Consider the following 27,277-nt stretch of genomic DNA (forward strand, 5'->3'; position numbering starts at 1 on the left):
AGAAAAAAGGGTATAATTCGTGATAAAAATTTGCTTATTGAAGCTATTTTGTTTCACATGACTGCCATCTCTTTGCAGGACGCCTCGCTCTTTCAAGAATCAGCCAGCGATTTGAACACATTCTCTCCACAAGGGCTTGGTTCTTCAGCGTCAGTTATCCCTTATCCAACTCGTAACCTCTCCTTCTACAACGGCCAACTTGGGGTCTGGGACGGCAGGTGACAAAAACTCCTGACATGACGTAACCAATAATACTGAATCTCTATTTCCAATGCATTTTGTACGATATATCGAAGTTGAGGAAAAATATTTGAAAAAGTAACAAAATTAAGGCCCAGTCCATGATATGAGGTCTAGAATTATTTGAAATCTTACATTTCCTGCAAATATCTGGACAGAGGCAAGTTTACAAGATTCGCTTGTTTTACATCAGTTCACGGTTTCTATGGCTATTTTAGAGGCAGCATTTTAATAAGGCAATTTCAGTTTGCAGGAACATGCTAGGCAATTCCTTGCCCGTCTTGACCTGTAAAGCCTCATAACGAGTTGGGTAATAATTAATCATGTGCGTTTATTCTAACTTAATCTCCTAAGGCGTTTGAAGTAACTCCTGGCGTCATTTTTGCCTAGAAATGGTATTTATGTGCATATAATAGCCATTTATTCCTGAATTTATAAAAGAAAACGAGAACCTTTTACGGGCTCTTATAAACAAGTGTACGCATATTTATCCCGTCTTTGAAAGCTCCCTTGAAGGTATCCCGCAGGCCTTTGCACAGGAATTCATTCGGATGTTTTGGCGGGAAACAGCCGGGACCTGTGCAGAAGTACACTGTGCCGCGTCTGTCACAGCGCAAAACTGTTTCCCGCCAAATATCTGAATGCATAAATGACCATAAACGCTGTATTACCCTCCCCCTGTATACCCAGAATTTCAAGGTACCCCTGTATTTTACTTAAAAGTCCCTTCCATTTCCCAAATGGTAGCCCGAAATAATGCTTAAGTGGAAAACGGTGTAAATGAATGTTTTTTGTTATTAACCTCCATCTCAGCTGGTTTTTTTAGAATATTTTCTTTGAACTAGTTGATCGAAAAGAGATGACTTGACAGGGCTTTTGAGACATGTATTGCGATGAAATTAATGGTTTTCCAACGAGTGAAACCACATTATTTCGCGATAATTACCTCGCAAATGTGTCGTGTCATTGTTCTGACGATCAAAATCACTGCGACTCTGCCCAACAAGGAGTATCTTTTCTTCCAGCTAGCCGTAATTGTAGAGTCATAACGTCATTTCTTAATCGAATTAAGTTTATGGTATAGGGTACAGGTGAATTTTCCACTGGCGGCCCTTGTGGTTTGGAATCCCGGGGGAGGGGGTACTCCCTTGTATGGGCTGTATAGGTAAGTGCGGCCCCAAAGGGTAGGGTTTTTCAGCAGTTTTGGTCATAAATAGGGTATCGATTTTGGCCATTTTGGTTATAAATAGGGTATGGTTTTAGCACTCTAGTCTTGAATTGGGTATGTTTCTCAGAAGAAGCTACCTTTTCATCTTTATCAATAAAACCGTCAAAAAAAGCCCTCCATAACTTATGTTTGGGGCAACTGTGTCAGCCGCAACAATCATAAATAGGGTTTCGAATTTTTGGACAGGTCATAAATAGGGTAGCAAAAAACGTAGATTTTGGTCATAAATAGGGTAAGGGTTTTGGGAAGTGGGTCGCACACCCCCACCCTATTTTTCTGGAAGTACCCCTCCCCCCCCTCCTCCCCCCGCCCCCGCAGTCGGCCGCTCACGAGAAATAGGCCATTTCCTAGTTACCTTTTGCCTCTGTGTCAAAACCACTGTACGTACGAAACCATTCATATGGAAATGTTTCCGCCTACATGATCATTTTCATGCAAATCAAACTCATTTTCTTATGAAATGTTTTTAACGAAGACTCGTTTTGAAACAGAGGCACAAGGTAACTTGGAAATGGTCTATTTAAATGTGTAGGACTTTTTATCCTAAAATGTTGATCCTACCACCAACGGTCGGAACAAAAGAAAGAAGTCACAATAGCGAGGTACTATTATGTGGAAATCGTAAGGCGTGGTTTCACTGTATGTATAATCAGAAGTTAGTCCCTTGTAGAAAATGTCTCGTTATATAAAACTACGATATACCTATCAGAAGTGTAGCTGCTCTCGTAAGCTTGTAATTCTCTTCATTGTTAGCAGCTGTTATTATTGTTTTAGGGTTAGGGGCATTGTTTCTGTTGTTTGTTCTATTGTTCTCTCAAAGGGTAGCAGGCCATTCATGTGAGACCTTACGAGAGCTGCTACATCATCCATACCTATACCATATTTTGGGTATAGGTATATTATATCGCCCTGAAAATGAGCTCTTCCCTAACCCCCCCCCCCCCCCCCCCCGCTTCCCGCTCACTAATTCTCTAGCGATATTAACCCATAGGAATCTTGTTTTGAGTTCGTGTCTTTGTGTTTAGGAAGTTTTACCGCTCGGTATTCTTGTACCCACCTACAATTTTCCGGGCACGACATTCCTTTCAAACATTTTTCGAACCATCAATATCTCTTCTAAACCGCCCAAAAAGACCTTTGAATAAGTGCAAACCTCAGGGCTCATTACCCTTATTGTTCGGTAGAACAAATAAATAGAGTTGCATTTACAAACGGGGAATCTTTTCAAGTGAGAGAGGATGAAGAGTAAGAGTCAATCCTTCATACAGGGTCTTATACCCGAGGTAATCCCTCTCAAGTTATTTTTAGATCACTTCAGGCTTCAGAAATCCCAGAAGGATCTAGAAATAGCCAATCATGTGACGTGGATTTACTCACGTGGACAGCCCAAGCGGAAACATCCACGCAACGCGCGTGGTAACATTACCGCGGGAGGACTAGGTACCATGTCGAAAAGGGACTCAAGAGGGATTTCCTCGAGAATAACGCCTATACTGAGATTGAACCTCATCTCGTTCAGCCTCTCTTGTTTCAAGACGAAAGAAAACTTATATAAACGCAGTTATGACAAATTAAAATTCGTGTAAATATGCTAGTAATTTATTTTTACTCTCAAATACAAAACATACCATTTTGAACTTAGAGGTTGTATTGGGTTTGAAGAAATTGAATAAAGATGTTGGATTATTGTATTTAATGAGTGACTCTTTAAAACTTGTTTCATTTTGTGGATTAATTCTTATTCTACAAGTCTCCGTTAAAAAAAAAATACTCTACTTTGTTGTTTCATTCAATATAGCTTAACATTTTAGTTTTCTTGGTGAGAAAACTATTTTCAACATTTTTAAAAAAGTTAGAAAATCGATCTCGGACGATCATATACTGTTTTAGAAAAGTCTTTGAATTCGTGAGAAATTTAAAGTCTTTCCGATGTAAAACATTGGTCTTTAACCCCACTAATGCGAGTAAAAACAGTTTTAAGCACTACGTCATGTAACATCGGTCAAGTTTCCCTTGGTATAAGTTGCTGATGGTGCTGTAGACCTCTTCTGACCGATGTCTCGTCCAGGACTCCGTCAAGGTGTTGTTCAATCCAGTAACTTGGGTCCTTCGAAAACAAAAACAAAGATGAAGTACTGTTTTCAAACGTTTTATCTAAACATCCAAACAATTAGAACGAAACCCAGGCCCCTCCCTGTTTGTGCTCTCTTTCCCAATTCACGCTCCTTCTCAAACCAGACTAGTATCCAGTCGCTTTAGGTGTTTTGGGGGAGAGAAGATTGGATACTAGGTTGAATAAAGGCTCGCGGAGCGTCATGGGTTGGATCGCTAATTTTTGTACCTCTTCCCATACCTCCCCACGCGCTCCACTCGATCCAGACGGCTTTCTCTTTGAAACAATCCAATCTGACCCATAAATAGCGACTGGGTAGTAGTCTGTTCTCAAACCTATTCTTTCGAATAGACTGTAATTCAGCTTGGCAGAGAGGCTTAGGAGGACACAAACAAAGGGAATTGAATGACATATTTATTCATTTCTTTTGTTTGTGTCTTCTAGGCCTCAGTATCAAGCTCAATTTTAATATGTCGAAAGCGGTCACCTACTACGCTGGCAAAAGAGTCGCCTACATAAAAGAATTGTTTTTACCTGTAGTTTGTCCTTTTCTTTTCCCATTTTCGCTTTCCCATCTGAACTGTTAATATAATCTGTAAACAGACTGTTATTCCACTCGTTAAAGAATCGTACCCCATTGGTGCCAGTAACCCCTTGTTTTGCCCTGAAAGAGATTTTCTTGTCTCCCTGCGAACCCCGAGCAGTCTGGTGCCAGATGGGCGCGGGGCTTGTGATCAAGTGGGGTACATCAGGACTAGGTTCCTCTTGTGGTCGAGTGCTCATGGAATAGACACGCCCCTGTTTGGACACCTTATAGGGGTGTGTGTCGTGTTCACCTTTCTTATAAGCAGTCTGAGGTTGTGTTTGTCCGTGATGTGAATACACGTGGTGTAGGTATTCTGTGATAATCTTTTGACGCTCTTTATCTTCCAGTTCTTTGAGAAACTTGACTCTTTCTCTCTCGTGGTTTTCTGTTTGTTCTTTCTCTTTCTGTCTTTTTAGCGATTCTTCCTGCTTCGGTTGCAGTCGAGCCTCGATTACTCGGCTTCCTTCGTTGATACAACTTCGGCCCTTTTGTCTACTTTCAACCGCATCGAGATCGGCATCGGTCGGGTTGTCGTCGTGTCGTCGTGCAGGCGACGGATATGGTGCGAGTACAGCGGGTGCGAGTAGTTGATCGTGACTCGTATAATCTCGTTTTTCAATATTTTCCTCACGTTTGACATCGCAAACAATCGATTCCCTTTGATCTCTTTTTAAGCCTACCCCTTTAACGTGACCCGTTTTAGCAATGCTAAGCTGTTGCATTGTTGCTCTGCTTTGAACTGCCTTTGGAGACGTCCCGGTGCTTGCGTGACTGAAGCGTGACGCCTGATTTTCGGTCTGTTTGTCCGAGTCAGCGTTACTCACGTTATTGGTGCTCACGTCAGTGCTCAGTCTTCTACCATATTTGGCGTAAAACTTGGACTCGTGCTGAAGAATTTCTTGCGCCTGCATTATCGACAGGCGGAGGTGTTGCGGTTTCTTGGTCTTCACGAAAGACTGGTATGCAGCAGAGAAACTGCAAATAAGCATGAGACAAAACGCAAGTGAAATGATTACTTAATTTTACGAGTATATCAGCTGATTACCTTTAAATATCATAGGTGACAAATTACGCGTACAATTTTGGGTTTTTGACTTTTTTATTGTGTAGAGACATCTCGCGCTAAACGTTGCCATAGCAATTTTGTAATTTCACAAGTGAAATTATAAATTAACGCTGAAATTTCGCGCCAAAATTAAAAGTGATTTGTCACTTATGATGTTAAACTCGTCAATCACTTGAGTCACGTATTTCTACACCTTTATCTTTCTAGTGATTTCCTTCTAACTTGTAGCAATTCAACTCCCAGACATTTAAAATCAACACTCCAATCGAATAGAATCAAACTAAGCATAAGCTCACAAGTACGCATTGCGGACCTTGTTTTTTTAGTCGAACAAGCGCCTTTATAATGCAGTAGCAGAGGATGAAAGGGAAAAAGAGTTTATCCTTCGTATAGGTCTTATTCGCAAGGTAATCTCTCTCGAGTTATTTTTAGACCTGGTACTTAATAATGTTACCACGCGCGTTTCGTGGAGGATGGAATTGCGTGTAAGGCGCCTGAACTGTCCACCAAAATTCATTTCACAGGATTGGCTATTTCAAGGTTCTCCCGGGAGTTCTGAAGCCGGAAGTGATCTAAAAATAACTCAAGAGAGATGACCTTAGGAATAAGATTCGTATAGGGGATAAACTCGCTTACTCTTCATCTCCTCTTATAGTGCAGCCACCTGAACTGCCTCGTCTACAGGCTTTTGTTTTTTTTCTTAGCGTAAAGAGTGATTGGGAGACAGAGGGTGCTTACCATTTAGCAAAAAAATCCGGAAATCTCGGCTGAAAGTCAAATGGAACAGTAATTTTCCGGAAAATCTGTTCGGAAATTGTAGACTACCTTCAGAGGTAGTCCTATTTTTCCATTCGGAACGGAACGGCGGAAATTTCCTTACCATTTGGTAAATTTTCCAGTTTCCAGTCTCGCATCAGCCCAAAACAATTACGAGAAATCGAATTGCAAATGGTAAGCGCCATCTCGTTCGGTTGGTTTGTTGATTTTGGAAAAACCCTTACCATTATACAACGGTCATCCCAACCGGTTTATTATTAGAGTTTCCTTTCCTTCCTAGATTCCCTGCGCCCCTCCTCACTAGTTAATTATTATATATTTTCTTTGCTATCGCGCGGGCGACGTTGGACGAGGCAGCTAGTTTAATCATCATCATCATTCAGAAAAAATTATCCACCCCGTCATTAGCGGGGGTCGTTGTTGCTATAACAGGAATATGCAGTTGGTTTACCTGGTTTATTAATTATAAAACCAAGAGGGTTAATCTTTTTTGTCCTAACCAATAGGCCATGTTCGATATAGCAATATTTTAACATGGCTCCAAGGCTTTCGGGTCAAAACTGTAATTTTTTTCAGTTTCTTTTGTCTTTCAATTCCCATTAGAGACTTGGATACAAAGAAAACAACACTAGCTACAGAAGTTTATCCTGAAATCCTCGGAGCCATGTTAGAATATTGATATATCGAACGTGGTCTTTTACAGCAAATTTTCTCTTTATTTCAAGAAAAAGAACGTCCAGCTGGTCAAAAGAGCGCGAAAAATGGCGCTAGCCACCCCCAACTAAGGTTAGAGAAAGTATCTTCACCTTGATTGGTCAAAGGTCATCAAATGCGATTTTCCTTTTCCGTGACAAGAAAAATAACATAGAATACACCAGTTTACCTGTCAACCGTTCCTTCGGTTTTGTTGCCTTTAACCGCCAGCCTTGAAGGAGCATCCGGTGTTGCAATGCGCGATTTTGGTGGCTGCGGCATATATTTGTGGTAATCGGCAAGATCAACAAACTGACTCGCCTTCAAAGGCGACACGGCTCTGTGAACGTATTGTGCGGCCAGTGAGGACGGAGAAATTTTAGCCCCAGTCTTGTGGGATCTAACTGAGCCTCTAGAGGAAACAAACTTTTGGTTTTCTTGTAGCGTCTGCGCAGTTTTGTTGCCCTCCGGTTTATTTGACGCGGAGGTTTGTTTCACCTCAGAGGTACCAGTCGAAGTACAACTTCTAGCGTAGGTGCATTCCAAGGGTTTCCAATTTCCCATGTTAGGTTCTTGATCGAGGCTCGCGTCGGATTTAACAATTGGAACGTCAACGTCAACAGCGGTTGCCGACTTCTTGCAATTATCCCCTGCAATATCAGGGCCAGTGTTGACACCCTGCTTGGAATGTCCTACACTACCTTCGCCGCTCTCTGAGGCCAAAGCTTTCATTTTCGCTTCCCACTGAGATGCCAGTAGTGCCGGATCTTGCCTTACTCGTGGGGACATCACGACTCGCGTTCCTTGGAGCTCACTGTCAAAACTGGGTGCAAAACGCGGGAAACACGACTTGCATCTTGTTTTACCTGTCCTTTGCCAGGCGCGAGAGGCAACCACGTTTCGTTTTGGAGAAGGCGGCGTTTTCTCAGGTGCCCTCTGCGAAATTGCGGTGTTTGGTCGCGTTCTGGAATGAGGCTGTTCCTGGGGCTGTTTCTTGTTGGACCGGGTTGCTCTGGTACAGATCCTGAGTCCTCTGATCCTTAGAGCCTGGGGAAAATAAGATAAAAATTGTTTCAGTGTAATAAGTGTGATAAGCGCTAAAAAGATAAACACAAGAAAGAGATTTTCTTCCAGGATTGAGCCCGCAGTTTTTTTTGGACGCTGTTGATAACCAATAAAACATATCCTGATGATGTGACAAAGCTAAACACTTTTGCCGTTTCTGATTGGATAGTTAGAATCAGACCGCCCCAATTCCTTTCACCCCCCCCCCCCTCCATCTCGCCTCACCTCTTACCACCTCCCCACCCACCCCACAATCCCCTACGTCCCTCCACCTCCTTCAACCTCCAAACCTCCCCACAAACTCCTCCGTCTCCTTCAACTTCCAACAAAAACAAAACAAACGCCGACAGTTGCTATCTCGCTTGTTGCTTCTTTCCTCTTTCAGCATCGGCGGAGTATCGATTAGCTGGGAAGAAAGTACAAATGTAACCGCAAAAAACTCTAAGTTGTCTACTCTACGACATTTACCTCCAACGGTTGTTCAAAAGCATTGTGTTCACTGAAGAAGAAAGCAGAAGAGAGTCGGAAAAAATTAATAGTTGATCAAGAGATTATACATGATCATATTATGTTGAGTTGATTTATTACACGAGGTGTTTTCAACCGTGGAATGTATTGTATCATTTACAGCAGGTCACAACCGTGGAATTCTGTGTTAAATGTGGTTATGCCGTTATTTGCCACTTTAGAACGAGGAGAAACCTAGTACAAGCCTCGTCTGGCAGTGGCTTGTGAGAGCGTTACTGGGAACTAAACAAAAAACGAGGGGCTCCCGGCGAGGAGCTGTACTGTCCCCGTTATTGATCCCACAAGTGACTGCGGGATGAGACTCGCCCCAGATTGCTTCTGGTGTCTAAAGTGAATTATTTATAATCTTTGTGGACATTAGGACTGAGTAGAGTTAAAATTTAGTTGGTATTCATAGTCGCAATTAGCAAAATGAGACAACTACGGAGCTGAAGTGAGATCTGTAAATTATGTGATTTGGACAAGATCAGTTCCTTCTATCAGTTGATTATAAAGTTTTATAACAGAATTTGTGGGGAATGACGATCTGATAAACTTGGTGATCAATAGAAAGATCGTGCCTAATTTTCTCCATAAGAAAAGGAACCCATTCAGTTGGAACTGTCCTGTTTACAGGGTGGTTGATTGAAGCGTACTGTGAAGTTAATCCAGCATGACTTACCCGTTCCTGACCAATCAGATTCGAGAATTTTGTTATCATTTTGATTATATGTGTTGATTAGATGACAAAGTCTAAAAGTAATTATGATCCGTGCCATTGGATTTACACCAGTAAAGCTGCTATGAATTTTACCGTATCTTTTTAAAACACAACTTACTTTGGTTTGGGGACTATCACGTGTTTCCGCGTGGGGGCTTGCTCCCAGTCCTGCTCGGTAGGGGAGTCCTGACTGTCATTGCTGGTCGCGCTCTGACTTTCGGGACCCTGGGCATCATCTTCCTTTCCATCACTTGAAGTAAATTTAACCGACACCCGAATGACAGAACCTTCCTGGCCACTAGTTGCTTGTATTCTGCTACTGTTGTCGTTTGATCGGGACAAACTCTTCAGTTCCTCATCCAAGAGGAGATTATAGACTCCTGATATAGCGTCGTATCTTTTCTGTTGGACGTGGAAGGCGATCTTGGCTTTATCGATGTTGATGAGTTGTGACGTTTTCCCCAAAACCTAGTACGGGTATGATAGAAAGCCAATTAACTTATGCACTTATGGCTTTAGGAATTTACTTTGGTTGTGCTCTACCGCTGAGAGCTATAACGGGCTCGAAAACCTCGTGTGCCGTGTTCTAACCAATCAGAATTTGGATGAAGTTTATTCCTCCAATCAGATTTCAATCCTCACGCGCAGGTTTTCTTTTCCTGTGCTTGACTTAAGTTAAGGACTCTTTCTGCAGGTGCAGTGAAATGATGGGCTCTGTGATTAAATAGGGCTTCTTTTTCTAACAGTTTTGTGTTATAAAATGTAGCCAACTTTCAGACTTTCTTCAGTATAATGGCTGTTTAAACCTCCATCCAAGTTTACTGCATAGCTCTGTACCTTATCCCAGAGTTGCTCGTCGTTGCGTGGTTCATTGTACGGAACCAATGGTACAGTCCCTTGGACAGTTACCCAGGGGTGGACCATCACATCCAGAAGAGGCAAGCGCATCTGGGGATTGGGCTCCAGCAGTTTTCTCAGCAAGTCACGACAATCTGTTGATTAGTTAGGCGAAGTCAGCGACTTCAGGGAACAATAGCGCATGCAGGTGTGGGACCGTGGTATGTCGAAGGTTGTTATTTAACACTCAAACGTCTGAAAGGTTAAGAAGGGCTTATTGTAGAACGGGCGTGGCAGGAATTGCGCGAGCTTATATACGAAATAGAAAAAGTAAGTTAAAGTATTAAAGGAAGCTAAACGAAGATCCGGCTTCACTTCGCTGCTGTTTGTACAAGTGGTCCTTGTATTACAGTTTATCCAAAAAAACAAAAAAAACAAAAACAAGAAAAAAACACCCGCTGTAATTAAAATCCTACTTCGTTTTCGCCACAAAATCAACCAACCCAGCACTTTATATTGCAGTTTAAATTGACAGAACACTTAACACATCAGCGAAACAAAATTTTGTGGTTATCCTCTAGTATACAACAGAACTGTCATTTATCTTGTCCCAGATTATGTGCTAAATGTGGTATTGAATTTAAAATGGTAGAAATAGCCTCCGCAAGCGTGAACGGCTGTATTTTACAAATAACTCTCATTTGAAGATGTTATCTCATCGACCTACCAAATGATCAGAACAAGGGAACATGCATGCCAGATAAAATTTCGAGTTACACTTACGAGGAGTTAGAAGGACTAAGTATTTGTTATGGGTGCTACTGAGCCCGCGAGAAGTTTGATCCACTAAGTCACTGCGACCTCTGCTGCCATAATGAGGACTTCTGGAAAGAAAATCAATCAGCGGTTATTGCTAGAAGGTGGTCGTCTTCTGTTGAGAGTTTATTTTACAATAACTGTCTAATTTCACGCGCGCTGATTGGCTCATTTTTATCATCAATAAGAGTACATACGGATAAAATTTTAATTTATGCAAGCTTTCAAGTTCAACTTTCAACTGTCAAACTGTCACCTTTTTAACCGATGAGATTTTATTGACTTCTTTTAAGTAACCAATCAAAAAGCGAGAAAAGCTATTGACAATGTTCGCGTCATTTTGAATAAAATTCACTTATCTTTGTTTACGGCAAGTTTACGGCGTCTTTTCCCCTCATTTATTCCCGGCATTTGACCATTTTGGGGTCTTGTTATTGTAAAAAACAAATTGACGTCAGTTTTTTATGCGTCTGTTCTCTTATTGATGATAAATTTCGTCATAACATTGTCAAAGTTTACTGCGGAACCACTCGGCCGCGGCTCGTGGTTCCACAGCCACTTTGACAATGTTATGACGCAATTTATCATCAATAAGAGGACAGACGCATAAAAAAACTGACGTCAATTTGTTAAAGACACACTGTGGTACTGGTCTCAACGATTTATTTATGGCTATGTCAATTCCAAGCCCGCCCATCCCCCCGGGCAATGGACAGGCATTTGGAATTTTTTCTCATAAGGTGGCACATGCCTCATCGTGGGAGAGCTGGTCCATACAAAAATCCCAACGGTGAGAACAGCGCAAATGCCCAACCCTTGGGGTAGCATGAAAACTAGATTTCTTTGATGTTTAATAAAACAGGCTTCCGTTTTTACTAAGTTCTGATGTATAATTCTTTGTTTTTGACTAACTTGTCAAATGCGTCACCCCGGGCTGCCCTTTGCGATCAGATGCCCTTTGGTGGGGACCGACAACCTGTAAAATTGCCCGTCCAATGCCCGGGGGTGGGGGGGTGGGGGGAATGGGCGGGCTTGGATAGCTTAAGAGATGTTTAACATGCTTTTCGGTAGAGATGTTATGTTAAGGAATCGGGCATCGTTCAACAAACAAACAAACAAACAGACGTAACAAGAAAGAAACACAAAACTTTTCGCCGAATTTTACCCAGGGATAACCAGTAATAAGAAAAAGATTCTGGATTATGACAACCTGGAGAAACCAATGGAAATTCGGCGGTGTTTTCGTGTATAACGTGTTCGCAGAAGACTCCAATAGATGACCAGAGAAAATTAATCTTAGGACATAGCAGGTCACGATTAAGATCGCAATAGATTTACGGATCGCGCCTTTCATTTTCGAAAAAGGAGGGTACCAATTTTTGCTATTTTTCCTCAGTCCGTTGACAAACAGCCTGGGACATTTTCTCTTCTCCCTTGAATTGAACTTCTCAAACATCGCAACGACCGAATTTTCCAATTTCAAGCGGCACAGGATCGTAACAAAGTCATCCTTGCCCTCTAGTCAATAAACCCCCTGGACTACGCGAGGGAGATCAGTGCCGTATAGGAAAGATATCCAAAAAAACATTGAAAGAAAGGGGACAGCTTGCAGGACCCACATACAAAGTCCTTTCGCGCGTTTACGCGGGAAAAAGCGGAGGAAGGTGCATGTCATCAAAACTTCTTCCAGTCCTCCGCGAACGTTTTGGAACGCCTTGCAGAGGATGATCTCCATTGGGTATCTCTGTCATAGTTAGGTAAGTCTCTAAGTCCTTCCATGTGAAATCAGTTGCATTGTCGGTGATTTTGCTCCTTTTAATCGATTACTTGCTTTTTGCTTGAAATAGTTACCTAATTATCCGTGTTTTGTACTCATTTCAAGGTTCAGTGCGCTCCACATTTAAAACAAAACACGAGCCGGCGAACGAAATCCTCTTTTGTCTTCAGGCAAGAACTCTGTAAGTTAGATTTTCTACATAATTTATTGTTTAGTGAGGGGGATGGGCAGATTCAGGATGTGCAAATAGTAATTTCTTCAGTTAAATTGCTCCTACCAAGGGAATTTTCCCAAACCATTGCCCCCGCCCCCCCTTCCTCCCCTGCTCTTACCTGAATGGTAGTCTTCCAACAACAATACCATACATAATAACACCTCTAGGAAGAAAAAAAAAAGCATGGTTGAAATCTTTTTACAGAGAAATGCCAGATAATTATGGCCATAGCTTTTGATAAGTAGGTGTAATGTTTTCCTTTCTTTCAAAAAGATCACAGATTTGAATGATCCATAACTTTTTAACCATGAAACACACTAATTATTACACAACTAAGTGAGTTCAGAGGGCCAATAACTAAAATGAAGGAATCGGATTGCTTTATTGCTGGTCCAATATTCCCTAAGTATTCGACTGGGCAATGCCCCAAATGACTCCACACAATCACTCTCGCAGATTTTCCGGTGGTTTTGTGGCTTTTGTTTCTGAAAGAACTTGCTTTTACACAAACGGAACTTACTTTCCCTTCTGTTTTGTTCAGCATCAAAGGTGACTATACACGTAGCCAGCTCCTTGTCAAAATTGCACGCTTGAAGTTTATGATGTTTTCCAGCCTATGACCTTCATTTTTTTTCTAAACATTTTCAGTTGTGTAATAAATCACTTATTAACCAGGCTTGTTTAAGATCGTACTAGGAGAATATCGGTTCTTGGTCTTTTTTGTACTGGCCTCACTGTGCTCTGTCTGTAGTCTGTCAAGACCTCAAGCTCATATTCTCCCAGAACAGCCCTTGCGCTTGGTTAATGAGATATAGATACAGGAACAGAATTTCTGGAGTCAATACAGCTTATTGTTAATCCTGTAAAAAATGGGTTATGGGTTTTTGTTTGTTTGTAAATATTTGTCTTGAGCCTGTTTAGGGTGGGGATAGGGTAGGGGCCTAATTTGAAAAGGATGTGAAAGGGTTCAGCAAAATAAGAAAAATCCATGGATGGAATTTTCTATTTACAAATTCAAGCTGCAGGTAAGAGTTATATCCTAGTAGGTAATCATTTGAACCAAACAACTCACCCACCCTTCATAGACAATAGCACTCTCCAATAATTGGATTCAATAGTAGCTGGATAATCCAATAAGAAATTGACCACAATCACAGGGAAAAAAACTTGTGGATTGCCATCACTCTCTTATCAAATATACCTCTTCCTTCACCCTGGGTATCTGTCACTGGAGTTTTGATTAATGTTTTGTCTATCTACAAATACTCACAGACTCCATAAATCAACTTCTGTCCCATATCGGCAGCCACGCCTGAACAGTTCTGGGGCAGCATACTCTGGGGAGCCGCACTGGGTCCTGAGGAGGTCATCACCGCGACAGATGTTACTGAGACCAAAGTCTGCAAGGAATGGAGGAGACAAATTACAGTGATAGAAAAGGTCAGTGACAAGGAATGAGAACATACATCAGGAGAGTATTAATTTAACCTTTTTTATAGTTATCCTTTCTCTTTTGGAGTCAAGCATAATTTGAGTCATAAACGTCACTTAGAAGTAATGTATCAAATGTGAGAGACAGTGTTTCATAGGAATATCCAAAAGCTGAGAAGAGAGTGAAAAATACGATGCACAGGGGAGTATTTTTGACAAAATTCAAGGTGTTTGGATAGTCAGTGAAACACTGTCTTGAGTGTTTGATATATCTTCTAAATCAAAACAAAAACCAAGGAGAAAACAGAGAAGTAGAATCGTCAAAATCTATGCTTATTGAAGACTGGGTATCCAAACCTGACCTTAACTTCACAGTTGTAATTTCTTTGTTTTGACTTGATGAATTGTTAATGAGTTTGAGAAGTATAACTAAGAGATTGTGGAGGAATCTGAAGTTTGGCTTTTTAAATAAAACCTAGAGAGGAGTACTTTTTCTACAGTTTACGCAAGTAAAACACTTTTTAACTGAAGCAGCTTAGGCAGGAGGAAAATTTAGATGTTGTGGCTTTCCCCCGCAGCAAAGAGAAGGTCTCATTACAGGGATATTTTAAACATATGCAAATTAAATCAAATGTGTAATTCTGTCAATGTTGTCTATTCATTTTCTTACCCACTATCTTGATGTTCTTTTTACTCTCATCAAGAAGAATATTTTCCATTTTGAGGTCTCTGAAAAGATGAATGCAGGATTTGTTATAAGCTTCGTCAATCAATCAATCAATCAATCAATCAATCAATCAATCAATTGATCGATTGATTGATCGATCAATCAATCAATCAGTCAATCATCCAGTCAGTCAGTCAGTCAATCAATCAGTCAGTCAATCAGTCAGTCAGTCAGTCAGTCAGTCAGTCAGTCAGTCAGTCAGTTAGTCAATCAATCAGTTAATCTTACATTTGGTGATGCAGGTTATTGATACATGCAGTTATAACAATAATGACAATACCAACAACATCTTTATTTTCTCAATTCAAATACAAATATTATTACATTTTTAATTGTAATTATAACTCTATTGAGTTGGAGGGGATTATAATTATTCATTATCATACAAACTGTTACAGACAGTAACTTATAAGCATGTAATTTGTAGTGGCAGACAAAGTGGCTTAGTGGTTAGCAATTGCTGACTCTAGATCATGCATTTCAGTTTTGAGCTCTGGCTTGAGGTTCATTGTGTTGTGTTCACACTCAAACACTAAAACTCTCACAGTTCTCTCCAACCAGGTGTTTAAATGGGTACCAGCAAATTAAATTCTGGGGTAAACCCTGCAATGGACTAACATGCTATGCAAAGGTGGGGGGTGGGAATATATTTATATATTTATTTATAAATTTGGGGGAAAAAATCAAATATAATACAGTTGGACCCGGCTAATTCAAACTCGGTTATTTCAAATTCCCCATTATTTTGAACTCAAAACCATTTCCTTGGATCAGCCCTTCAGTCATTACTATCGGCTATTTCAAACTATTTTTTGTTTCCCCTGAGAGTTCAAAATAGCGTATGTATGTAACAAAGTTATAATTATTGTCCTTGATATTGTTAAATTTTGAATTTCCATCGATCAGCAGTTAATTTCTCATTGCAATATCAATAAGTTACCAAGCAGAAAAGAAATGAGAATAACAACAATCATCAACTGTTTGATATTGTCAAAATGTGCTGGCAAAGTCACATAATGAAGACTATATGGTATGTATGACAAATGTTTACAAGAATAAATGTTTTGAACGTGGCAGTGAAAGGTTTTCATATTATGTTAAGGTAAAGTTTGCGTAAGAGCTAAGTGGCCCATCAGGCTGGCATTTATCTCCAGTTTCTGTTGCATGGAGTGGCTAGGAGTATTTCTAGTCCCCTCTGGCTTGGATGCTAATTCATTGCAGGGTTTCCTCAGCATTAAGTTCGCCAGTATCCATTTGTACACGTGGGTGGAGAAAGGCACTGTGAGAGTAGTGTCTTACCTAAGAACACAACACAAGGTCCCTGGCCAAGGCGCAAACCTGGACTGCTCAATCCGGAGGGGAGTGTACTAACCATGAGGCTACCGCGCCTCCTGACATGTTAAGCAAACCCTTATATTTCAGAAATTGTGAGATGGAAAAAGTTCTGTCTAAAATTGTGCAAGTGCTTAGCAGTTAAACATGAAATACAGAGGTTGATACATGCTAAAAGATGCGCCATAAATTTCACAGCTGAGCTATCTTAAGCGCTGTACAGTGGATTGCAAAATCCTTCCCAGTTCTCTGATCTGTATTCTATTAATAATAATAATATTAATATAATAAACGAATATTTTTACAGGATAACCCCTCTAGTAAAGTTGCACTGTTATCAACGGGGTCCTGCTAAAATAAATGAAAAATTAAAATAAATAAATAAATAAATAAAATTAACAAACATAAATTATCACTTAATTTGCACACATATATGAAAAAGGCAATCATGTACTAAGTTATAAATCTATAAAATCTATAATAGACCTCACAAATAAAAATCATGCAATGCTTTCCGAAACAAAACTCTAGAATCCATATTCCTCGAACTCAAAGGCAGCGAATTTAATTTAATCCGTGCACTTAAAAAATAAAAACTTTGGTTCACGAAATCGAGACATCCTAAGACATATTCAGTTTTTTTGGGCAGTTCCCCTGCCATTACTCTTTAACTAACATGACATGCTTCCTATATGTCACTAGCAGCTTCTTGAACAATTTATTTTTGGCAAATATCTCTTCACGAGTCTTTAAAAACTTCATATTTTTTCCAGACGAATAACGCATGCCACAAGCTGCATAGTTCTTGTAAATTCGTGTTAAGGTGTGGCTCAAGCTGTTTGAGTTGGGTGTGTCAGGCTAAGAGAAGGCTGTTTGATTGACACATGTTAAAAGTGATTGACAGCTGTGGTCTCTAATATATCAACTGATAATAAAAGGCTCAGTTTCGGATATGAATAATTCACAATTTACTTGGTATAAACACAGTTCCGTTCGTACGTCTCTTTTTAAGATGTTACTAAACACAGTTTCTCAACGAGTTAGTTATTGTTCGCTTCAACTACAGTAACTCTTTTCTCTTCGTACAACAGTAAATTCTTTTGCCGCTGTTTGCTTGCACGAAAACAATTGAGAAATTTTCTCGTTTGTGTAGTTTTTTTGATTACATGAATATATGCATTTTTTTCTGTTGACGGTTTTTATCAGTCGTTATTTTGGTTCTCGAGTTTTCGCTTCCGAACGCGCTGATGAACTCAGAATTTAGTGCCACAAGCCTTCGATCGGAGTATTTTTTCAGATACGACGTGTTCTGAATTAAAAGAATGGCTAGCCGTGTTTCAAAACAAGCGTGATAATTCTACACACTTGTTGCTTTCGTTAAGTGTTTTTTTAATTTTTCACTTGGAAAAAATTTTGTCAATTATTTATGACTCAGTTGGAGATAGGCGGCCAGATGGCTTCTTAAATTTAGGCATTAACAGAGTCATTAATTTTATCTCCCAATTGTCAGACAAAATAACAAGAAGCAGGGAGATTTAAGCCTTCAAAGATGAATACATTTCGCCATCATAAAAGAAGGATGAAAAGCGAACGGCAGCTGGCTAAATAATGATCAAAGTCGACGCGAGAATTTGAAGAGCTTGCGTCTAAAAGTTTCGGAAGTCATCATGTACAGTTGTGAATACATCGATTGTTGTGTCTTGAAATACACTTTGAGTTTTTCCTTTATTTCCGCAATGGGAAAACAGAGCAGGAAAGAACCGCTTTTAATGTTATTGTTTGAAAACTTTTGTAATCGCTGAAATATACAGAACTGTAATATTTCTTCTAAGTGTGAAAGGCTTAGCCGAGGTTTCCGTTCCGTTCTTTCAGTCGTTAATTTTTACTTTTTGTTCATGAAGGAGATCAAGATCAAAATCAGGCTGATATTAAGTCTAAAGAACGAGGGAATAAGCTTCCTTCAACATTTATCGCAGATTACTGTGCCTCTCAAACATCCTGGAGACGGTAATTTATTCAGTCGCTCAGAAACAGCCGTAAGCTATGTAATTAATTACCGCAATGTATTCAGAGGGGAGCAAATAACGCAACAAAAGCAGAGAGTGTGATATGACACAAAATAAATGCAGCTATTCTGTGCTTTTCCGAGTGCTAATGGCGAGGGAAACAGGCATTGAAAATACGTCACCAGGGAAAATTAAGTTCTTGTTACGTTCAAAGTGAATTCCGTACTTTTGACATCTTCTCCGGCACATTTTATACCTTCATAATTGCGCAAGCGATTTTAGCTTTGCCCGGCTGTAAAATTTGTCTTGTGAACTAGCGTCCAAAATTCGAAGTGGAATGTTTACTGTCAGACAAAGAAGAGATTTCTTCTCACTCTCTTTCAAAAGGGGCATTTTTTTCGTTTGTCTTTTATCTCCAAGCGACTTTGACCGCAAATTATCATAAAAATAAAACTACAAAATGTAAAAATAAAGAAAAAAAAAAAAACGTGGTGCTAGCTTAAAGGTGCAACTTTTTGTGCAAGTTTACAAAGTCTTTCTCTCTTCTTGTAGTAAAATTGTACAAGCGCTTTTAGGTTTGTTTTAAATCTCTTAGCAACCTCAACCGCTAATTATTATAATGTAGAAAAATAACCCACGCGGTGTAGACCGTATGCATCTAAATTTAGCTCTTTATTTCGAAGCAATTTTGTTCTTACCGATGAACGATTCCACTTTGATGCATGTGGTACAACGCGGAAATGAGCTGTCTCATGATCGGCCTGGCCTGTGATTCGCTCAATTTCGAGTCATTCTGCCGACGCAAATAGCTCAGTAACTCGCCTCCGGGAACATATTCGGTCACGATGCAGTAAATAGAGTGCTGTTTGAGGGTTTCGTACAATCGGACAATGTTGGGGTGATTGACTTTCTTCAGGAGCAGCGCTTCGCGTAGGATGTTTTTCCTGACGTATTCATCTTTGATTTTACGTGTGTCTATGACTTTCATCGCTACCTAGGAGACAGATTTATTATTACCAAGCTGAGTTAAATCGGCGGAAAAACAAAAATTCTCAATAATAAAACAACGCACCCCGAGTAATTAAACCATTGAATAATGCCCAATCTCCACACCCACAGTGCGTAACAATAGTTGTAATTAAGCCACTGAACAATCATATGTCGCTGGCTTTGAAATCAAAAGGCAATCCATGGACAAACCTTGGTTTTGGTGATGCGATTCGTGGCTAACTCGACGTAGGCGAAGTTGCCCTTGCCCAGCCGATTTCCAGTCAGATCGTACGTTCCTATACGTTTTAGAACGAAGTTGCTGGAATCGGTCATAACAGCAAATAATAGTCACTTCAGGTAGCGTGCAAAGTGGCCCATTTGTAAACAGGAAAACCCCGCGACATTGCAATTTACAATCGGCATGTGCGATCAGCGCGGATCAACCAATCGACGGGTGGAATTTTGACCGCACGCGCCAGCCATTGTTTTGTTATTGTTGACGATTGTCTGAAAGCGGCTCTCTGATTGGTCGGAGAACAAAGAGGCACGTTCTGACGCGTGCCTTGCTGTATGGCCGCTCTTGCGAAAGCCAACATTTGAAAAGCGGAGTTTCGCGTCCACTGCAAACACACGCTAATTCGTGTCCCCACGAGATCTTTTCTTTTTTTCGCTCCAAATGGCCAAATTAGCAGTTGAATACGTCAATATCCGCTGGAGGAAATACGCACGAGGCATAATTTTGTATTTGAAAATAGGTAAACACTACCTCGTGTTGGGTTTTTTTATTATTTTGTGCAGGCGGCTGTGTTGAAATACGCTTGCGTGTTCTGCACGCTGGCTGTGCTTGCGCGCGAGCTGTTAGTTTTGATGAGATTGTTGTTTTTTTTATTTGAAATCAAACCTCGTGATCTGCACCTAGCCTCCACGGTCCATTACGATCACATAAAATATTTATGGCGGCGCTAAGTGGACACGTTTTAGCAGGGAAAAACCCAAAGCTTCCTTCCACAGATCAAATATCATTTTAGGAAACGAAATCGCGCGCTCTCTAAACCGTTTATTCAACCTCGTGAACTCCCATCCGTAGAATACGTTTAAGGCGGATTATCCTGACCAGCTAATCAACTCTAATTCAAATTTAAATGCCTTGGAAAGCTCCGTTTAAAATATGCAGTGCAAAAAACAGATGCACTAGCGTCCTACCCCGCCCAAAATGACAACTGACGCGCTATCTTTCCTCGTCGAAAACTCTCGATTTTCATCGGCGCAATAATACCACGTTGGCATAATATAGTATTAATTTGTTTTTCTCTTCCCCCCTTAGAATACAAGTAACCTAACTCAAACTACCCGCCGCAAGTTCTATTCCACCGTCATAAAAAATTCAGTTTGCTCAACGATGCGTAGAACGCTAGCAGCTAACTAAACACCGTGTTGCAATTTTTGCGGCAGTCACGAATTTTCTATTGACGTCTCAGTAAAGATTACAGTTATTTGGCTTTCGCAACTCGGTTTTTTAAACAGTTGTGCGCGAGGCTGCCATGCGTGTTTAGCGCGCGCGCGTGAGAAGAATAAACACACGGAGTTTAAATTTTCATAATAATGGTATTATAATTTTCTCTTCTTCAATTTCAATTCACTTTAAAACACGCTCCTCAGGCCGAGGAAAGAGAGAAATTTAGTAAAAATACAACACTTCGGGGAACTATTAAATTATTTAGAATCCTTTTTTTGTACAATTATCGTAATAAAAGCTCTCTAAAACGAGAATACATCCGTCGATACAAAAAAACGAAATAAACTTCTTCGGTCGAAAAAAATATACACAGAAAAGCGTGTCCATAGCGGTTAGAAAAGTCGAAGGTCCAAACAAGATCCTGGAAATGTCTCAGTGTTTATAAAAATCGCATGAAGTGGAAATTCCACAAGTCAAAAGCAGTGTCCTTCCACCAGTTGAAACTTGAACGGCGAAAATTGCAATCAGCTACAAATGCCCTAGAGAGTTCTCAAGCCACTGGCTTTGAATAAGCTCTGAAACCTCTGGCGGAGTGTAGAGATCGGGAAAATCAAATTGGCCGCCATTTGCTCCGTTCAGATCAAGTAATGGCGAGACAGGCAAGCCGTTGAAGTTCACGTTGCCAAATTCTAAGCTTGGCCACGAGTTCGGAATCTGTTGGCTGTGATTCACGCTCACAGGGACCTGCTGATCCTGTTTGAACGCCTGTTCGAAGTCGTCGTACAAGGATAGCTGATCAATGGGATCCTCTGGTGTTGTTCCGATCGCATCGGGCACGTTCGGCGGCGGGGTGATTGGCGAAACGAAGTCGCGGCGTTGTTTCTTAAACGCTGGCTGCTCTCCCAGAGAACTAGCGTGTTTCTTGGAAGAACCCAGTCCAGGAAATGCGTGCGCGCCGGGCAGTGCCTCACGCTTCGTACCCACTGCCTCGGGGAGGTTCTTTCTCGAGTGTCCTTCCGTAGAGGATGAAGTTTTCCCCTCCTGTCCACCAGCGTTGTTCTTCTGCTTACTAGGCTGCTTCTTCTTGCGTGGACGGTATTTGTAATCTGGATAAGCCTGCATGTGTCTAATGCGAAGTCGCTCCGATTCCTCTACGAACGGTCTCTTCTCGCTCTCCGACAGCAGTTTCCAGCGCTTTCCGAGGCGCTTGCTGATCTCGGCGTTGTGCATATCGGGGTGCTCTTCTGCCATTTTTCTGCGCTCGATCTGGCTCCAAACCATGAACGCGTTCATGGGGCGTTTGACGTGCTGAAGCGATTTCTTGGGTTCTTCCTCGGGCTCGTCTACAGTGGGAACTTGAGGCGGCGGGCTTGGCGAATTGAGCTCGCTTCCTTGGAAAACCATCATTACAAACGCGTTTCAGTGACTCGTACGAGAAGGAAAATTAAAATACTCTATTCTACCAAGCGCGGACAAAGTTCAGTGGTTCGAGCCAGTTAGTTGGTTTCAGTTCGAAACACGAGTCGTCGAAGCCACAGGTGCACGATATTTCTATCTCACGGTCGGTAGGAGTTCGAGTTCTGTTGCGCTTGACACGTTATCAGCGAGTGGACAAGCTTAAACTGATCGTGGCAATTTCTATTTTTAATTTACGTCCAACTTGAATTTGCGTTGGTTTCTCTGTGACGCCGTGACACGTCACCTCACGCTAACACAAAAGAACCAATGATGGGAAGCAAAACCCGCTCGTTGCTCCGCCCCCGATTCGCCGCGCACCTTTGTGATTGGTTAGTTCCACGGCTCCTTAGTCGGTTTGCTTATGTGTTTTTAAATGGGGTTTGCGCGCCAAGTGTCGGCCGGAGGCACGAATATAATCAAAACACAGGAATCAAGTGACAATTACCGTGGTATCGTCCGTGCGGGTTTGCGAGTTACCTTCACGGTTTGCGAATTCCTCAACGTCTGCCTCGTACGCGCGATCCCGTGCGTGCGTTTTCGCGTTAAATGTGGAAGTAGCGAGATGAGTTTTGTCCAGTTTGTTTCGAATTCATGCCACGTGCTTGGAACAATAGAACGACGCATCAGTAATGACTTACAACACTAAGGGATTGTTAGCGAATTGTCACAACATGCGAATATTAGCATCTAATTTTGGACTGTTTTGAATAAGAAAGACACACTCGAAAGTTTTTTTTTTTCGGCGTAGTCCCTCAGTTTGGTGACTCGCCTTCACGAAATTCCAAATTTACCCGCTTCTTACTTGCATCAGGCAAGAGGCCTGTCGAAAAATTTGGGGCAAACAAGCGGAACAAGCGCGTCGGCGGTGAAATAAGCAAAGATAAGTTCGATTCGGATTTCCAATAATGAAGTTACCGTGGGAAGTTAGGAAGGGGCGGAGGCCGATGAGGTAGGCAGGGTAATTAGGCCCCGGTTTCTTAGATACCCCAAAATAGAACTAAAAGTCAACGAGGAATTTGTTTATGACTGTTTCCCGGATCATTTACGCTGATTCTGTTGGTAATGTCTGCCGAGCGCAAGATTAAAGTTCGCTATCTGTGTTACCATCTCAATCTCTAGAAGTCCCCACGGACAGCGCCAATTAGAGTTGTATTCGCCTTTCCGCTCCAAGTGCCAAGCTAATGTAAATCTAATAATGCTAATTTGTTGGCAGGGAGTTTTGTTGATCCGGCGGATGTCTGGGGACCGTGTCGCACCTCGCTATTACACCATACATGATTTTCCGCTTGAGTTTGACTTTTATTTTGTTGTGACATTTTGAAATAACAGTAATTTGAGTGAGAAAAAGAGACGGCGTTTGGAAAATATACGGTCGAAGCTACCTTCCCAAGAGAAAAAACAACCTGTTGATTGTGAAACAACCTGCTTGCAAGAGTCCAAAATGGTCGCTTTGGAGACGTTCGGCCTTAGCCAATCAGATGCAAGCTTTGATCTGTACGCGGTATATTCGCAGACAGGTGTCACCGGCGTTCGAAGCGATAGGGTTGATTTATTAAACACACAGGTGACACTGAGAGGTCACTGCACGACCCACGTGCTTAGAGACCGCCAGCTGGCTGCCAATCATCCTTCGACTGTTCTTTCGAGAGAGGGAGAAAAAATAAAACCATTAAAACGCTTCATTCTTTCCGGCCGAAGCCGTTGCCGCGGTTTCGGCTGGCGCGCGGCGGCTTTTTCCCGCTCAAATTTGCCGCTCATTTCTTCCAAGCCTCGCGAAGGTGGATAGTTATTAGACCGAAACGTAGTACGGCAGTCCTGCCGGTCTGTTAATGTGTTTTCTATTCTCTCTTTTTCAAACCCCTCGCTATACTTCTACCGGTGTTTGTATTATATTTGACCGGATTATGCAAGCGGAGTCGAGTGACCGCGAACGGCCGCCTGTGATTGGCTGTTGCCACCTGAACCAGATGTTTAGTGGCAATTTTACGCCGGTAAAGTCTCATAGGAACGGTTCTGCGAAACACAGCCCTACAAGAGAGAGCCATATTTGACAGTGAGATGATAAGTAACACTCTCGAAGATGAACAGCGCGTGAAGCCCGTCTTATATTGGTAGATTCCCTATAGGTACATTATCTAGCGCAAACGACTCTTGTGAAAAGTCCGGTAGCTTCTTTCCTTTCTCTGTCATCGACTCATTGTTACGTACGATCGGGCAGAAAATTTTTCTCGCCTTACCTGTGAACTTTCAAGACTCAAACGTCTATGGTAGTATTTTGTATTAAATTATTTGACGTCAAGTATTGCAAATTTCTTTCTTGGCAACTGTCGAGGGCAATTTTGTACTTTAAGCAATCGTACATTTAAGCTTAATTTCTATAAGGTCAGACTTTTTCTTTTCATAAGAGTACGTCTTGGGAAAGTAGAAGGTCGAAAATTTCTTCCGTTATACGTGACAAGAAAATTAACGAGTTTTTATTAACTGTTTTAATAATACTCGTGATTGAACAATGATTTAGAGATTTTTTAATCTTAAGAATTGTTATTTTGGTTTTGTTTCTGACGAAAAAAGGCGATTATTCTTAGTTCGTAAATTTTCATGTCCAGAACCGCCGAGTTATCTGTAACTGTGAATGCAAGTGGGTTTTTATGGCGCTCATTGGTAACACTAGCAAGCATCTTCTTGTTGATATTTTTTATTTTAAGCCTTGTTTTGATTCGCTTGGATTTAAGATTTTGTTTGTGATTATATTCCCCTGAAGCGAATTCAATGTCATAGCGAACAGATCGAGCTTTAACTGACATTATTTGCAAACATATTGTTTGAGATGTCATTTTAAATTTTGACTTACATATTAGCTTAAATTGGAAACGGGTGTCTCAGCTGGTAGCCCGAGATTTTTTCAACCCAATCTTATTTATGGTGGTATATAGAAACTGTTCTTTTTTAAGAATATCTGAATTAGAAAAAGCTGTTTCCAAACCTGCAAGTGAAAAACACCAGTTTATGCAAATATGTCTTGTTTACAACGAGCGAGGTGAGCACTCATTTTAATTTTATGCTTTCCTGTAATTCACACCTCTCCATTAAATCCCAAAATGTCGGAAAACGTGCTGTTGTATTGGGAAATGCATTTTGTAGGATTAAGGACCATTGTTGAAGACCAATTCAGAATTGGGAAATTTCGGATATTGACATTGATAACAATCAATAAAGTGACGAAATTTCATCAAAGTATTGCAGTGATATGGAAATGTAATAACATTACTGCGTTTTAACCATTTTAAGACTTCTCTTTCTTCTATCACGTTGCTCTATATTTTCGATAATTTCGCAATAATTTCCTATTAGCAATAACTGCCTCCTGCTTTTAATCATTACAAAAGCTAAGAGTTTGCTTTAAAAGGCACGTTTGTAGGTTATGACGCCCGTAGAACGACAGACGAATTTACTTAAGTTTTGCAAAGCGGAACGGGAGAACCCAAGTACGTGATTAAAGCGAATTAAGAACTTAATAAAAGAGTGTAGTGTTTTTTGACGAACACTTTTTAATCTTCGTGGTTTCTTCCGGAAGAGCGGAAAGTCGCTACTCCTGCGGTGATTAAAATAATAAAAATCAACTTTGGTAAACAACTTGACATTTTCGTCCATTTAAATAAAAATTCCCCGCATTCAATGTTCTGTGAAGGATATCAACTACTCGTTGAGCAGTCGAACTAATATTTATCAGCTGGTTTTTATTTCATAATACAGGTGTAGAGAAGATCTTGGCTTATTTCATTGGGCCTACGTGCCAGTTCTCGAATTTTCACTCCGTTGGTTTTGGTCGTAAACACGCTGGGAAGTTACGCAGGGGTTGACGCAAGCGAACCGAAGCCCCAATAAACATGACGATGGCTTTTATTGCGCTAACTTTAACGTCAAGGCGTTGCCATTGTCACTAAATCGCCATAATTTTAGCAACTTGACCGATATGCTGCTAGTCATGAAAAATTAGTTTTGACTCGATTTCTTATTTGCGTTCTGGTTTTGTTATACTCGCTTTCTATAATATCAGGAATGCATAGTCTTTAAAATGTATATCACCCAACTTATTTTATCTGATATGTTTGCTTTGTTACGGGTTAAATTCATAGTTTTGTGTTTGATGATTTCGGTTGCGAAGGAGATTATTTTGCGTGGAATCAAGGATTTTCCCGTGGAGGATGGAAGATTTTTGTGCTGGTCTTCATCGATGATTAGTTCAAAGAGGTTATTCCGCGATAAATGAAGGTTTTTCCGTTTTTAGAATGTGCGAAATTACCTTTAAATCGGAAAGCTTCCAAATGGCGGGTTACTAGGGTAGAAAAACACCAAAGAAGTACTTAGAAATAATCAAAAACCAAATGACCACATATTGATGGTTAAGATTGGGAATCTCACAATATTGAATCTTCTTCCGCTTTCTGTATGGCATGAAACGTCAGAAGTATTTCTTTTTTGTAAAGCTCCTTTATGGGTAAAGGATTTTAGTCAAGTTGACCTTTTACTTGGTTGTTTTTACAATTCGCTGGTATCAACCTAGAGTCTTGGACAGAGAGAGCCACTTTATGAGGGAAGTGTCTTGCGCAAGAACATAACACAATAACTCCGGCTATTTCTCAAACCCAGACCTCTCAAACGCGCCAGGCGGCCAGTAGGCCGCGCCAGTAGGCCACCGCGCTTCCCACTATAATTTTTCAACCGTGGTGTAGTTGTCAAGTTGAACCTGGCATAATTATACCGCTCGTTGTGTAGTATTACCACCGTTTATGTAGTGGATCGATTGAGAAGCAATGTCGACAGGCATCTGGGGTCACTACACAAATTACAGTGATTTTTAAAATGAACAAAGAAATATGGTCTCACAACGCTGCAAAGAAAAGATAAGCTATGATCAAATGATGAAACGTAATTAAAGGAAAGCTCTCTGCTCTCGTGAGAAATTGCAAAACTCAGCTAGCGCCTTTTAGGATACTTATAGCCAAAACGCATGCGCGGCCCGCGGTTTTCGGGGACAGGATTGCTACCGTGAACAACAGCAACAACAGTAACTGTATTTACTAATACATTTACAATTTTACAAGAGTAATTATATAAATAAAAGGACAGAAAAATAATGTACATTTGAGTCTGGAGACTGAAGTAACCGACAGTTTTCTAGTCAGTCTCCAGTCATTGTAAGGTTTCTATGGATGTTGAGAGAATACAGAATTCAT

General features: G+C 40.9%; 3 protein-coding genes across 3 annotated transcripts in view; 1 reads left to right on the forward strand and 2 right to left on the reverse strand.

Annotated features, from left to right (window-relative positions):
* The window catches only part of LOC110067578 (protein FAM91A1-like), a 22,242-nt gene extending 19,083 nt beyond the window's left edge, over window positions 1-3,159 (forward strand). Inside the window, exon 23 of the mRNA XM_020774925.2 lies at window positions 79-3,159. Within this exon, the coding sequence (XP_020630584.1) occupies window positions 79-222 (144 nt within the window). The 3' untranslated portion in view covers window positions 223-3,159. The remainder of the gene's footprint in view (window positions 1-78) is intronic.
* On the reverse strand, window positions 3,046-19,522 carry LOC110067655 (uncharacterized). The gene is made up of 12 exons (XM_020775011.2): window positions 19,337-19,522; window positions 18,835-19,130; window positions 14,742-14,800; window positions 13,911-14,040; window positions 12,759-12,803; window positions 10,617-10,717; window positions 9,834-9,988; window positions 9,115-9,464; window positions 8,237-8,267; window positions 6,894-7,750; window positions 4,116-5,142; window positions 3,046-3,575 (listed from the first exon to the last, which is right to left on the reverse strand). The coding sequence occupies exons 1-12, from the start codon at window positions 19,457-19,459 to the stop codon at window positions 3,471-3,473; spliced, it is 3,279 nt and encodes a 1,092-aa protein (XP_020630670.2). The 5' UTR covers window positions 19,460-19,522; the 3' UTR covers window positions 3,046-3,470.
* A 1,189-nt stretch (window positions 19,523-20,711) lies between these two features.
* Window positions 20,712-22,261, reverse strand: LOC110067656 (transcription factor Sox-11-B-like). The gene has a single exon (XM_020775012.2). The coding sequence runs from the start codon at window positions 21,987-21,989 to the stop codon at window positions 21,111-21,113; it is 879 nt and encodes a 292-aa protein (XP_020630671.1). The 5' UTR covers window positions 21,990-22,261; the 3' UTR covers window positions 20,712-21,110.
* Window positions 22,262-27,277: the final 5,016 nt, after the last annotated feature.

This window comes from Orbicella faveolata, unplaced genomic scaffold (assembly GCF_042242905.1).
Source record: "Orbicella faveolata isolate gen_17 unplaced genomic scaffold, um_ofav_v1 contig_47, whole genome shotgun sequence".
NCBI lineage: Eukaryota > Metazoa > Cnidaria > Anthozoa > Scleractinia > Merulinidae > Orbicella > Orbicella faveolata.

Coding starts and splice junctions, on each gene's coding strand:
- LOC110067655 (XM_020775011.2), bottom strand. CDS start 19,459: ATGACCGATTCCAGCAACTTCGTTCTAAAACGTATAGGAACGTACGAT. Junction 9,989..10,616: donor CTTAGTCCTTCTAACTCCTC/GTAAGTGTAACT, acceptor ACTAATCAACAG/ATTGTCGTGACTTGCTGAGA. Junction 3,576..4,115: donor AAGAAAAGGACAAACTACAG/GTAAAAACAATT, acceptor TTGTTTTCGAAG/GACCCAAGTTACTGGATTGA.
- LOC110067656 (XM_020775012.2), bottom strand. CDS start 21,989: ATGATGGTTTTCCAAGGAAGCGAGCTCAATTCGCCAAGCCCGCCGCCT.